Below are 13,188 nucleotides of genomic sequence, written 5' to 3'. Positions count from 1 at the left end.
ATAGGAATGAGTCAAATAGATCAAGGTTTGGGGCATGTCACAGGTGCCAGGAGGACTTCCTGGGGGTTGGGAAGTGCATCTCCAGGCAGGAGGCCTGGGTGGGAAGTGCAATACAAAGGTAGGTAAGCGTCGCCAGGACTAAGCCTCATTGAGAAGTAAGAGCATCTGCCTTGACTGCAAGTTTTGTTTCAAACACAAAAGGGTGGTGCTTTAAGATTCTCAGAAAAGTTCCCGAATTCAAGATGCCGTCTTGTGACTCAAAGAGTGTCTGTGCACAGATGAAAGCACTGACAGACTTGACAAGAACCCTCAGTTTGAAAACACAGGGCTGGGAAAAGGCCTGGAAAGGAAAGATCACGTACCCTGCTGAAGGGAACCCATGGAGGCCCAGCCAGGCCCTTCCAGCAGCACAGAGTCAAGACTCTGCCCACCGTGCCCGGGAGGAGCAAAACCCCAGGTGTTAGCCCCGCAGCTGCTGTGAAACAGGCCTCAGTTCAAGCCTGAGGCAGAGCAGGCCAGCGCAGCTGAGCTAGAGGGCTCTTCGGAGGGGCTCAGCTCCTCCCCACCACTGCCCTGCGCTCACAGCTCCCCTTTTCCACGCAAGAGCAGCTGCAGCGAAGTGGATGCTTCTGTCTGAATCTTTCTTCCACCAACAAACCCTCTACCCTCCCCTAGCATGTCCGTCCCCCCAGGGCTCTCCATCAAGGTCCTTCTTTCAGGGGTACCCACAAGCCCGGCAGAGAAGCACATGCCCTGAGTGGAGGTCCCTGCAGCAGCCTCCCAGGTCAGGGTAGCTCTGACAGTCACACCTGTCCCTACACCCAAGTTTCATTTTCAAGGTCACTTATTAACTCACACAGGGGCTTTGAGTTTCCCCCAACCCTCACCATAAAGGGCTTTATCTTCTCTCTACCCCAATACTTAAACACAGTTTTCAGGAGTTAAACTGCCATTTTTTTTACCCTCGGAGTTTATGATTTCCATTCAACAAACACCAGAAGGACAGCAAGATGTCCCCACCCCCACCATGGCCGAGATGCCCCTGGGTAGCTAAGATACCCAGGGCTCTCTTCTGACCCAGGTGGACTGCCAGCAACTGTCACAGTACATAATCCGGCTAGGAAATACCCTAGAGGAACAGTGGTTAGATGGGTCTGCAATGATTAACATGCACTTGACCAGCAGAAAAAAACCAGCCCCCAACTCATTCTGTGATCTTATAGAACCTCACTATAATCAGCGTGCCTGGGCCACCACCCCTGGCAGCTGCGCACAGGAGACAGGCAGACAGTGGGCACTGGGATACAAGGTCGTGTGTGTGTGTGTGTGTGTGTGTGTGTGTGTGTGTGCGCGCGCGCATACCACCCCCCAACCCCAGAGAAACCACAGTGCCAACAGGAAGAGCTGGGAGCTGACCACACTGACCTCGCACCCCTGCATGGGAGACCAGGAACAAATGTGGCACCCCAGCATCTTCTAGGAAGATGACTAGGGAGGGTGAGCCACAGTGGGCATCTGAGGGCCTATGACAACATGCAGAAAGCGCCTGGTGACCTACTACCACTTGAGGCCAGGAGGACCAACCACGGGCAGCCTGAGAAGCCCCTCCCTGCACCCACCAGACCAGGCACACACCACCCAGACCCTCAGCTAAAGCTGCCCAAAGGCAGAGGCTTCCCCTGTGAAAACTCAAGCATCCATTTTATAATAACAAAGGTACTACAAACAACTGTCATTAATGATGAGCATAAAGCAATTCAACCTGTTTCTAAGAAGTTGGTTTTGACTTAAGCACTGAGCAGGGATCTACTAGAAATAAAACACACACCTTGTTTACTCTCTGGGGATAATACTTTTGCTGTTCCAAAATCTGTGATCTGGATGTGCATATCTTCATTTAACAAAATATTTTCTGGTTTCAGGTCCCTGTGAAAGCAGATTTTTTTACGTTTGAGATGAAATATTTAAAACAGTAACATTATTACAAACTCTAAATTTTGCTAAAACCAAAATGAACTGATTAATACCTATAATCTTTACAGACTAACAACCAAGAATGCAAGTCTGAGGTTAGCACTGAACAAATATCAACTGCATATAATGAGGACATTCAAATTACATCATTTCATAACTGCATCTACCATTTCAATAAACTTTTAATTGAAGTACAATCTATCATGCCTAACCTATAAAGCGCCTTTAAACCTTCTGTGGTATCATTACGCAATAAACGTACACCTTAAATTTATATATATATATGTCAACTATTTCTCAATAAAACTGGGAGGGAGAAAATGGTTAAATGGTAAATTTTATTTTATTTTAGGCTTTTTTCTTTTTTTTTTTTTGTCTGCACCGCGCAGCTTGGCAGGATCTTAGTTCCGACCAGGGATCGAACCCATGCCCCTTGCAGTGGAAGCTCGGAGTCCTAACCACTGGACCACCAGGGAATTCCCGGTAAATTTTACATTATGGGTATTTTACCACCACCAAAAAAAAAAAAAATCAGTAAGAAAAAAAAAGCTTAAATGAACACTTTCAATTTGACTTTATCGGAAAATCATGGAAAATGGTAAGTACACACACAATCTACAACTGACAAAATAAAAGCACCAGTCAACGTGGCTGAGAGAATCGTTAGTCTGGCAAAAAAGACATCTGACCAATTTCATCTGATATTAAAGGTCCACAGTCTCTCAACATCAGAGTAATGTGAACTCTTCTTAATTCTCACAATGAGGCATCCCACCCTCCATAAAAGAGACCAGAGCTGACCCCCAGGCCTGGGGAGCAAAGCCTGCAGCCCCCTGGCTTGGTACCTGTGAATGATGCCCTTGCCATGCAAGTACTCTAGGGCAGACACCATCTCAGCTGTGTAAAATCGGGTGCATGTCTCATCGAACGAACCAATTTTCCGAATGTATTTAAGTAGTTCTCCATTTTTGGCATAACTAAGGCCAAAGTCTAAACATTGAATAGTTAAGGAAGAGAGCAAAAATCTTTCTTTTAAACTGACCTTAACAGCCCAGTAGCAATTTTTTAAATTAATTAAAACTGAAGGTACCTGTGGCCCGAGACAGCTGCCCCTCTTCCAGCCAGACCCTACCGCAAGCACTGGGTCTGCAGGGAATCCCTGGCTCCAGGACAGGGTCCCAGAGTGAGTTTCTCACCAACAACACAAAAACACGTGCCTCTCAGGCCAACTGCCCCTTCTGGACCCCTCATCCCCAGAAGACACCTGTGGGCTCAGTGAAGGGAAGCCGCTAGAGATGGCGGTCAGGGCCTGTGGCCCCAACGCCCCCATCAGCACACAGCCTCCAACCTGCACCAACCACACGCCACATGCCGTGCTGAGTCCATTCACGTCAAGGTTCCTCAAATGAATGCTCCTTCCCAAGTATAAAGTGACAAGTTTTGTAAGAGAAATGCCATTAATAGATAAACTCAATCTATTTATTGGGCCCCCACTGGGGAGAGACTCGAGCAACACAGTCATCTTTCCCTCAGACACCACTGCAGTGTAATTTGTTTTACTTCTGTTCTCCCTTTTTCTAAGAGGAGAAACTATAAATGGATCCCATATAACTGCTTCCTCCTGGAAGCACCGAACATATGCACCTCTTAATGGAAATCTACAGGTACTCCGCCACTCCCTGGCAGCCAAGGACAGGGTGACCCAAGTCCTCACCCGCCCTGAGCATCGGCTCCGAGGGGGTAAGGGGTGACCTGTGCTCAAGGTGTCCCATCTGGCTTCTGTTTGCCAAGGCACTTGCCATCTCCCACCAAAGAAGATGCCTGAAGCTGCGGCCCAGGAGGGAAGAGGCCACCAACTGAAGCTGCTCGAACCTGCCTGTGATCGAGCCCCACCTGTGGCCTCCCAAGCCCTTCCAACTAGAACAACGTTTAACAGGAAGCTGAAGCCCAAAACCAACCTTACTTCTAGGGAAGGCAAAGGGTCTCTGCCAGGGCCCCTTCCCTCCTCTCCTTGCTCTGATCCCTCCTCGGGGAAGGCTGGTATCCGTGGCCTCCTCACCAGCAGCCTGCAGACTCTGGCCCACCCAACCCCAAGCAGGGGCCCCGCCTGGACCTGGACCGGCCGCAGAGCCTCCCCACTCAGGAGCACAGTCTCCCAGAAACCAGCAGCCCACGTGAGAGGCTCGGCCATGGCCACAGGGCCTCTTCTGGCTTCACAGGTTTTGTCCCTTATCTGACCACTCCCTGAGTTCCTGTTTCCTGTGTAAGGGACACTTCTAGTTCTCTGCTCGGCTGTGGCGCTAAGTGACCGACAGGTTTTGAACATGACATGTCGAGGATCATGGCTCCAAGCCCGTGTTCTCTCTGACCACACACATTCCTCATTCCCCAGAAACACTCTTTCAGACCTCAGTGGTCCATTTCACACCCTAGAACATTTCTACCTCGCTCAGCACAGCTAAGGCCCCAGGGCAGTGAGAGGAGGCTGCTCTCTCACAGGGAGCGAGTGAATTCCTGGGACAATGAGCACAGATCAGGCCTGTGGCAGAGCCTGAGAGCCTGCTGAGCCCAACGCCTGCGCTTTGCAGAGGAACCCAGCCCAGAGAGGTTAAGCAACTGACTCAAGGTCACAAAGCCAAGGAGGGACAGGACTGGAGCCCAGCTTCCTGAGGTCTAGTGTGCTGTTCCTGTCCCCAAGCTGCAAGAGAGGACACACAAGGACAGGCAGGTGGGAGGTGGAGGAAGAACGCAGGTTAGCAGAGCAACAGCCTCTGAAACCCCTCAGCCTTCATCCCTGCTGGAGGGAAAGGCACCCTGGCTGGCTGGCTGCGGTGCCCAGCCCTGCATTGCACCTAAGGAGGGAGGGAGGGCTTCTCTGAGCTCAGCCCTCTCTGGGGAGCAGGGATTGAGTCTGGTCAAACTGTACCTCCAGAGGGCAAAGAGGCTGCCAGTGCCCAGGAGGCCCCTCACGGATCTACCTGCCTGTTTTCAGTCTGCTGCAGGGGTGTCACCAGGCTCTGCCTCACCTGTCCTGAGAGTGTGATTAGCCCTGTAGTCGCTGGAGGAGCTGCTCCCCTCTCTCCCCAATGTGTAAATTATGGCTAAAAGGAGGACAGTGTGCACACTGGGGCTTTTATTCAGGCAGAGTGTTTCCTTTTCTTTATCTTTCAACACACTGTATACTACAAAGGATTTTCAGTGGAGCGGAAGTCCCCAGGTCTCGCTCCTGTCAGAGGTAAGTGAGCCCTTGCAATCTCCACAGGCTTTCAAATTTGTCTTAAAATGTCAAAAGCAACAGACACCATTGGATAGAGACCTAGAGTCCCCTCCACCTGCATTACTCTGGCCAATCCCGTCTGAAATCAGACAGCGAGCTCACTCATCTAGCCTCTGAGTGCCTGATCCTACTGAACATGACCTTGGGAGAAGACGAAGTCAAGTGTGTGTCACCTGCTGGAGCCTCCCAACCAACAAGACTTATTCTCCCCAGGCCCCGTAGGAAGCCCAGGCCTGGGACTCCAGGAAATCTGGCAGCCAGAGAGCCCCACAGGCTCAAAGAGAAGCACAATCACATGGGTGCCATGGAGCACAAGGAGCAAGAGGTCTAGGTGGCCTCAGAGGTGAGATACAGAACAGATAGGTCACTGATGGCTGCTGCATGAGCAGTGACAGCAGACGGGGACATGGGGTGATGCTGAAGCCAGGTGGAGAGGCAAACACTTTAAAAGACCTAAAACAAACCAACAAGGAACCCCCCTCCCTGCTCCACATGCTCTTGGCTACTAGACCACTTTACTGCTCCCCTTTACGGTGAAACCACTGGGAAAAACCCACTCTGTTTGCCTTTCCTTGCCTCTCTCTCGATTGAGCCCTCCGCCCCACCCCCAGACTGCCACTCTCAACAACACTTTGCATGGGAAGCAATCCACAGGTCAGGCCAGGGCCCAGCTACTTGACCACTTGGCACTATCTGGCAGGGCAGCCAGCACCCTCCACCGGAAACCATCTGGTCCATGGCCCCTGGAACTCTGTTCTCTCCACTCATTGGAACTCTTCCCTGCTGGGCACCCTCCGGCCCACCGACACCCCAGCCCACCCCCCACCAATCTGCACACCAACCTGACTCCTCAGGCTCTGCAGGCAGCCACCCAGTAGCCCACTCAGGCCTCAAGTAGCAAGGATCAACGGATGCATCAATTACAGGACCATTGTGCACCCAGCTCTGAGGCCCCACACCCACAAGCCAGCTTGACTCCATCCTCCCAGCTCACTTACAAGAGCCTTCCCTGCAGCAGCAGCCCGAGTGAGAGCAAACAGCTACCCTGCTCCAGACCCTCCTCCTGGACTCTGTGCCACACTTAGAAGAAAATCCAAAATTCTTGCCGGGACTCCGAGGCCCAAGGAGCTGACCCCTGCCCAGCCTTTTTGTACCCCCCACACATACGCACACCTGCCCCTGCTCTGCCCAGGCCTCGTGCTGACGTCGTCTCCTCAGACCACCAAGTTAAAACAGCTGATCCAACTCTCCACCGACCAACTCCTACCTGGCCTTACTACTCTTGTTCCCTCAGTGTCTATCACACAGCCATTAATCACCTGTGTATATCTAACTCCTGTGCAGAAATGCAAGCCCCATGAGCGCAGAGCCTTCACCTCATTTACCAGCATGTTCCCATCACCTGGCACTCAACCAGGACTTCTCAATAAACAAAAGGAAACATTCAGCTGACAGTTGAAGGAGCCAGAAAATGGTGTTAAAGGGGAAACAGGATCGAGCAAAGTTTTAACCCAGAAGAATATGTGTGGAGAGAGGAGAGAGGGGGAGGGAAGGGGATTAAGATCAGGCCCCCACCCACAGGTGGGATGGGGAAGCCAAGCTTTGCAGGTGGTGGGGTGAGGGGAAGGGGCTCTGGAGACCTAAGGGCAGGAGGAAAAGAACAGATGCACAGACTGAGGTTTACACTTGAACAAGCTCTCAACTCCATTTGGCAGCTCAACCTCCCTCGTCGAGAAGAAGCTAAGAGCAGCTGCTGGGATTGAAGACAGAGTCTCTGGGCAAACGGGGGCTGAGGGAGTCCCGGTTTGGAAGAACAACTGCAGGAGAGGGGCTGGGGAGTGAGGAGACCTGGCGGGCCTGGCTGTATGATGAATGGCCCAGAGACAAGCTGACGCGACACAGATATGGCCCACCCTGACTGCCACGGTGCCCTGTCTCCTTGAACCCTGAGCAAAGAAGAAAGAAAAAAAGTGCTCCAGGGATTAGAGGAGAAGTCAGGGAACATGAGATGCCCTGAAATAAAACAAAGAATCAGCAGGGTGTGATGTCCCTGCAGGAGAAGCAGCTGGAGAAGCAGTGTGCACAGCCCTGGAAAGCCAGGCACTGGATGATCAGAGAGACATCCATAGGGGCGGGAGTGGGGGAGGCTGGAGGGCCCTGGGGAGGGGCTGTATTTGGGAGGACAAGTCCTGGATACAGAAAGAAAGGGTTGGGCTCCTGTGGGTCACTCCCTAGACTTTCTACCTGGCAGCTGAGCCTGAGAAAGATGTTCCTTCCAACCAAACCCCACAACCCAGGGCCAAAGAGGGCAGAAAGGTGCCCACCTCCCGGGAGCCCCGGATGCCCAAGATCCTTCTTCCTCTCTCTCACTTCCCTGCTTTGAGCACTGGATTTGACACCTGACAGATACTCCAAGGATGCTGATTAAAAAGGAATGAGGGCATGCCTTTAAATAAATGTCTAGCAAGAACAGCATTAAAATAACGATCCTTTAGATATGAAGCTTACCAACAAAAAACCTCAAATATGACTGTGATGATCTCCCTTGAAGTAATGTTCTACTTCAGTGAATGTCAGCAATCCCAGGGGGTCCCAAAGCAAAGTGATGTGAATTCGTCTGTATTTAGAATAAGCTACCCTTTTCCCTTCCAGGGAAGGGGCTACTTGTGAAAACAAAAACGGGGTCATGGTTCCAAAACGATAAGGGGTCACTGGCGTGATATCAGAAGGCTTTGACTGTTCAAAGGATACAGAGCTTTTCATCATCCTGAAATGTGAAGTAAAGTTTAACAAAGAAGGGGTGATCCAGCCGCGACATCACGTCTCTCTCTCTGGTTACATACGGGACTTTGTTCTCTTTGATAATGTGACGTTTCTCTAGAATTTTAACTTAAGAGAGAAGCAAGTTACTACAATTGGAAATGGTAAGAAAACACTAAAGACACAACTCATAAAGTAACAGATAAAAATTAAAGTTTTTCACAAAACGCACCCACCAGATTTATGATCTCTAAGACCAACAGTGTCCTGTCCCCTGAAATCAGCACAGAAACCTCCAGGGGCTGGGCAGCCAGGTGGCCGCGTACCCAGAGGTGCGCTGTTCCTGCATCCTAGACACTGGAGCATCCTAGCTCGCTGGAGTTAGTTACTTACTAGCATATTCCCTTGAGGTTGCCAGTTCTCGGGCCAGGACAACCTGGTTTGGGAAGAAAAGGGGGAAAAAGAAGAGAAAAAAACACCCAATGTAACCAGGGCACTGAGTCTCACAAGTCACCCTGCAACCAACCACACAGGCTACCCCGCCCCCACCACGAAATTACATTTTAAATATTTTTGGTCCTGTGCTAACAAACATAGCTGAGTGTCAATGACTAAGTTAATGTGTTCTAATAGTTAAAGGAAACACATGTATCTCTCAAATGTTTCCAGAAGGTTCCTCATCAGATGCCAACAGTCCCCCCTCATGCAGTGAAATATATATTCAGGAACATCTTACGACCAGCATAACCCTCACACAAACAGTAGGAAGAAGCAGCAAATAATATCTCCACAAGGTGGGTACTGGGAATTTCTTCAGAAAATAACTCTATGGATAGGTCCCCAGTACATGTTCATTGCAAAAGGCCACCCTGAATTTGGGCTTTTACAAATAATAGTTGCATTTCACTTGATGCCACTCTCAGATGCTGTAAATCCCATCCCTGCTACTGAGGGCACAGGAACCGCGGCCGGCAGACAGCACCTCCCTCCAGCGTGCAGTCACACACATACACCCGCCCCCCACCCCCTGTGCCCTCTCCACAGCACAGCCCGGTCTTACACTCGACTTCGGGGACAGAGCACCAGTGGGGCCTCACACACACTGAAAAGAACTTTCTACACGAACACACCCCGGGCACAACCTGAGTAACGACTTCCAAATGCCTGATGAGCCCAGTCTGGCAGTGAGCTGGGGTGGTCCCCACCACCGCCAGCTGGTGCAAATTCCTCTCCTGAGACACCTACAGGAAACAGCCGAGGACCAGAGAGCAGATGAAAACCTGCTGACTCCCGGGAAATACCAGAGCCTCCGGGAAGACCTCTGGAGGCTCCTGGTTGTAAGTTATATCCCGTTAGGGAATTCTTCACCAAGTTCATCAGAAGTGACCCTGGAAAAGCACTGTGTGTAACCCTGCAGTTTTTAAGAAGAACAAGGTCGGATTATATGTGTTCAAGTGGAAAGATCTTAAAGATCTCTGTGGAGGAAGGAACCTGTGTGGACTGTTCTCAGGCGCTGGTGAGTCCAGGAGAGTGGGCTGGGGAAGGGCTGGCCTTCTCTAGGTTATGTACCGATGTAACGCTAAATTTCTTCACAGCAGCATGCACTAGCTACGTAAGTAGGAAAAAGGAAGAAAAACACTGAGTACTAATATTTAATGGAATCCTATCTGAAGAAGATATTTATGTCATCTTTTTGTTGTGTGAACTCTGCATATTCTATGCAGTTTCCTTATGTCCCTCCACACGGCCCGGGCCAACTGCAGGGGCAGGAGACGTCAGGATCACCCTCAGGTAGCTGGCGGCAGTGGACCAGGCTTCCCCCTCTCCAGCGCAGGCTCCATCACATGAAGGTCCTGCCTGGGGATCCAGCCTGGGAGCTGCCTCCCCTGGAAACCTCATTTTAAGTTGTCTCTATTTCAGGAATGGTGAGAAGGAACTGAGGGTAGCACATATAATTTGAGACCCAAGGCTGCAGGATTCCAAACAGTACCAGAAAGGAGGCTCCAGGCTCACAGCACTTTCCTGGGCACCACCCTGGCGCAGGGATGACAAGAATCTCAGCTGGGGCTTTTCTACATCAGGAGTCTGTCACCCAGAACAGATGGCACCTACTTTTACCCACGGTAGAAACCCAGGGACACAGGGGAATTTCATAAATACATCCTCATATTCCAGTCAATATAAATGTTCAATGAAGTACAGCTGAGAAAAGGAGAGAGAACACTTCTTCTTTTACTGGACTCGTGTAAGTAACTGTGCAGAACACCCCAGATTCTTTTCAAAATAGTTTTTTCTTTCTGAAAGGACCTGTGAGTACCAGACCTACTGGGGATTATCCTCAAAGTTGAAGGTTTTTATCATGAGGGCCCAATTCTTTCATTAACTTAAAAACTGCCAATAAAAAAATCTAAATTAAAAATGTAAAAGGAGCAAAAGTTAACACTTAAAATGATGTTGGGAACATGGGTGAGCCCCAGTATGTCATGTTCTTTGTATTTTGAAATATTTCATAAATGGAAAAAAAGAAAAGGAAAACAAATTTCACACGAGGTTTCTTCACAAAGGCCAGGCAAGAAAGTCTCATTATTCAGGAACCCTGCTGGCGTGAGGAGCTGCAGCTCATGCTGGGCCCAGCTCAGAGACCACGGCGGCAAGGATCTGTCTCTTCTGAAGGCACGGACTAAGACTGCGCGCCCTGGCCAGGGGACAGGGGCTCTGGCCTTCCCGAGCCTGCAGCAAGCCTCTGGCCCAGCCATAGCCACATGAGGCCTCCAACTCAGCAAAGGGCAGCTCTGAACCTTCATATCTTTGCTTTAAGAGGAAAAATACCACAAGATAGGTAAAACTCTCTCAGGTAACAAAAAGAATTACCCTGAGTGTGACGTGACAGTGCTGTGATAGTAATTCTGTCCATGAAACTGAGGACACAAAAATCTGGAAGCTAGCAAATGTCAATGGTGTACTGTTTTATATTTTAAAAATAACAGAGAAATAACAAAGGTCGTTAAATGTTTACCCAAAACTATGAAGAGATACACCAACACTAATGTTTACTCTAAGGAACAGGAAAGCTTCCCAGGGCCTTGCTAACAGGACACAATGATATGAAATGTAACTTGCTGACGCCTGGTTAGAATACAATCTAACTGCATTTTTTGAGAAAATTAAAAATAAGATCATGAAATGCCTTTTAAAGCTTTCCCCTACAAAATCATGAGCTAGATATTTAAACCACATGATCTGCCTGGTGGTAGCCAGCCCCAAGTCACCTTCACAACAGGAGAGGAATCCCCAAGGGTTTGAGACCCTCCTCTGGGGTAGAACACCACTGTGGTGTCTTAGTCCCCCAGCTCCAAGTCCCGAGGAAGGCCAGTATTCCCAAGGAAAACACCCTCATTCGATAAACAGCAGCAGCTTATACTCACTGTTGAAAAAGAGCCTTCACCAAGAATTTTCCCAAATTTAAAGTCTTCTGGCCGTTTCTTCCGAGGCTGTGGTGGCGGCTGTGTGGCGTGTTGCAGCGAGTTGGCACTTGGCCGGGATTCGGCCGCGGTGCTGTCCATGGTGGGGCCCTGCCTGCTACCACAGCTGGGAACGCCAGGGGCCGTGCTGGACTCAGTCTGGGTCCTCACCATTGATGGGGACGGGCAGGAACATAATACCACGCTGGACTGAATAGGAACGGTGTCATACTGGTGGGCACAGGAAAAAAGAGGTAAGATTCAAAGTGGCTCACCCTTCCTAAACGTATAAACTAAAGTGTTGACATCGTTGAAACACCACCAAGCACAGGGCACGCCATCTGATGTTCTGCCATGCAGTTTGGGCCACTGCCCTCCTCTCTCAAGTCCCTTCCCCGCTCAAATCCCACCCTGCCCTGTCCTGCGTGCCCACGGACCCCACCACCCAGAACCTACCTGCCCTCACCCTCTCCCTCAGCACTGCGTAATTCTCCAACACCTCCCCCACCCCCACCCAACCATGGCCAGCTGGCCTTCCCATCACACTGCCTGGCCTAAACATCATCTGTGGCCCTGTCCACAGAGAAAGCTGGTCCAACCCTGTGACCACGGTGTCTCCCATCCCAGAACCCCTCCCCTGCTCACCCACTCACATTTAATATAAGGCTAGACACACAGAAGGCACTCAGGGTTTGAACAAACAGACTAGCTTAAGACTGTAACCCAGACTTCCCTGGTGGCGCAATGGTTAAGAATCTGCCTGCCAATGCAGGGGACACGGGTTAGATCCCTGGTCCGAGAAGATCCCATATGCCACGGAGCAACTAAGCCCGTGCGCCACAACTACTGAGTCTGCGCTCTAGAGCCTGTGAGCAGCAACTACAGAGCAGGCGAGCCACAACTACTGAAGCCCACACACCTAGAGCCCATGCTCCACAACAAGAGAAGCCACTGCAATGACAAGCCCGCGTACCACAACGAAGAGTAGCCCCCGCTCACCACAACTAGAGAAAGCCCACACGTGGCAACGAAGATCCAAAGCAGAAATAAACAAACAAACAAATAAATAAATAACTATATCCCACAACTAAATAGAATTTTAACCTAGCAATCCTGGAACACAGAAGTATAACTTAATGGAAAAAAGAGCCCAAGAATTGCCAACTATACATAAAAGATATAGTTGATAAGAAATAAGCTGCTCAAAAAAAAAGACAGTAGTGGAATAACTGCTTAACAATTTGAAAAATAACTGATTTAGAGCCCAACTGCTCACTACACACCAAACTTACCTCTAAACAAATTAAAGAATTATGTTTTTTAGTTATTTAAACAAATTCAAAAACCTAACAAGTTTTTAAATTTTTTCAATGCAATCGCTATTAAAAGAAGCTGGCTTCCTTGCAGAAATCGACAAGATGATCCTAAAATTCATATGGAAATTCAAGAAACCCAGAATAGCCAAACAATCTCAAAAAAGAACACTGGAGGACTCACACTACCTAATTTCCAAATTCATTACAAAGCTATAATAATCAAGATAGTGCAGGTCTTCCCTGGTGGCACAGTGGTTAAGAATCCGCTTGCCAATGCAGGGGACACGGGTTCAAGCCCTGGTCCGGGAAGATCCCACATGCCACAGAGCAACTAAGTCCGTGCACCGCAACTACTGAGCCTGCGTGCCACAACTACTGAAGCCCACGTGCCTAGAGCCTG

At 49.7% G+C, this 13,188-nt stretch overlaps 1 protein-coding gene across 2 annotated transcripts in view; it reads right to left on the bottom strand.

The window, feature by feature from the left end:
• PDPK1 (3-phosphoinositide dependent protein kinase 1) overlaps positions 1-13,188 on the bottom strand; it is an 80,483-nt gene that overhangs the window by 32,348 nt on the left and 34,947 nt on the right. For both annotated transcript variants that reach the window (XM_059896789.1, XM_059896788.1), the window contains 5 exons: positions 11,437-11,703; positions 8,405-8,447; positions 8,003-8,140; positions 2,820-2,964; positions 1,829-1,926 (listed from right to left, as the gene is read on the bottom strand). In XM_059896789.1, the coding sequence (XP_059752772.1) occupies positions 1,829-1,926; positions 2,820-2,964; positions 8,003-8,140; positions 8,405-8,447; positions 11,437-11,646 (634 nt within the window). In that variant the 5' untranslated portion in view covers positions 11,647-11,703. The remainder of the gene's footprint in view (positions 1-1,828; positions 1,927-2,819; positions 2,965-8,002; positions 8,141-8,404; positions 8,448-11,436; positions 11,704-13,188) is intronic.

The sequence above is a fragment of the Balaenoptera ricei genome, chromosome 15, assembly GCF_028023285.1.
Source record: "Balaenoptera ricei isolate mBalRic1 chromosome 15, mBalRic1.hap2, whole genome shotgun sequence".
NCBI classification, from domain to species: domain Eukaryota; kingdom Metazoa; phylum Chordata; class Mammalia; order Artiodactyla; family Balaenopteridae; genus Balaenoptera; species Balaenoptera ricei.
The sequence above is the reverse complement of the archived record's forward strand: the minus strand, read 5'-3'. Positions and strand labels throughout refer to the sequence as shown.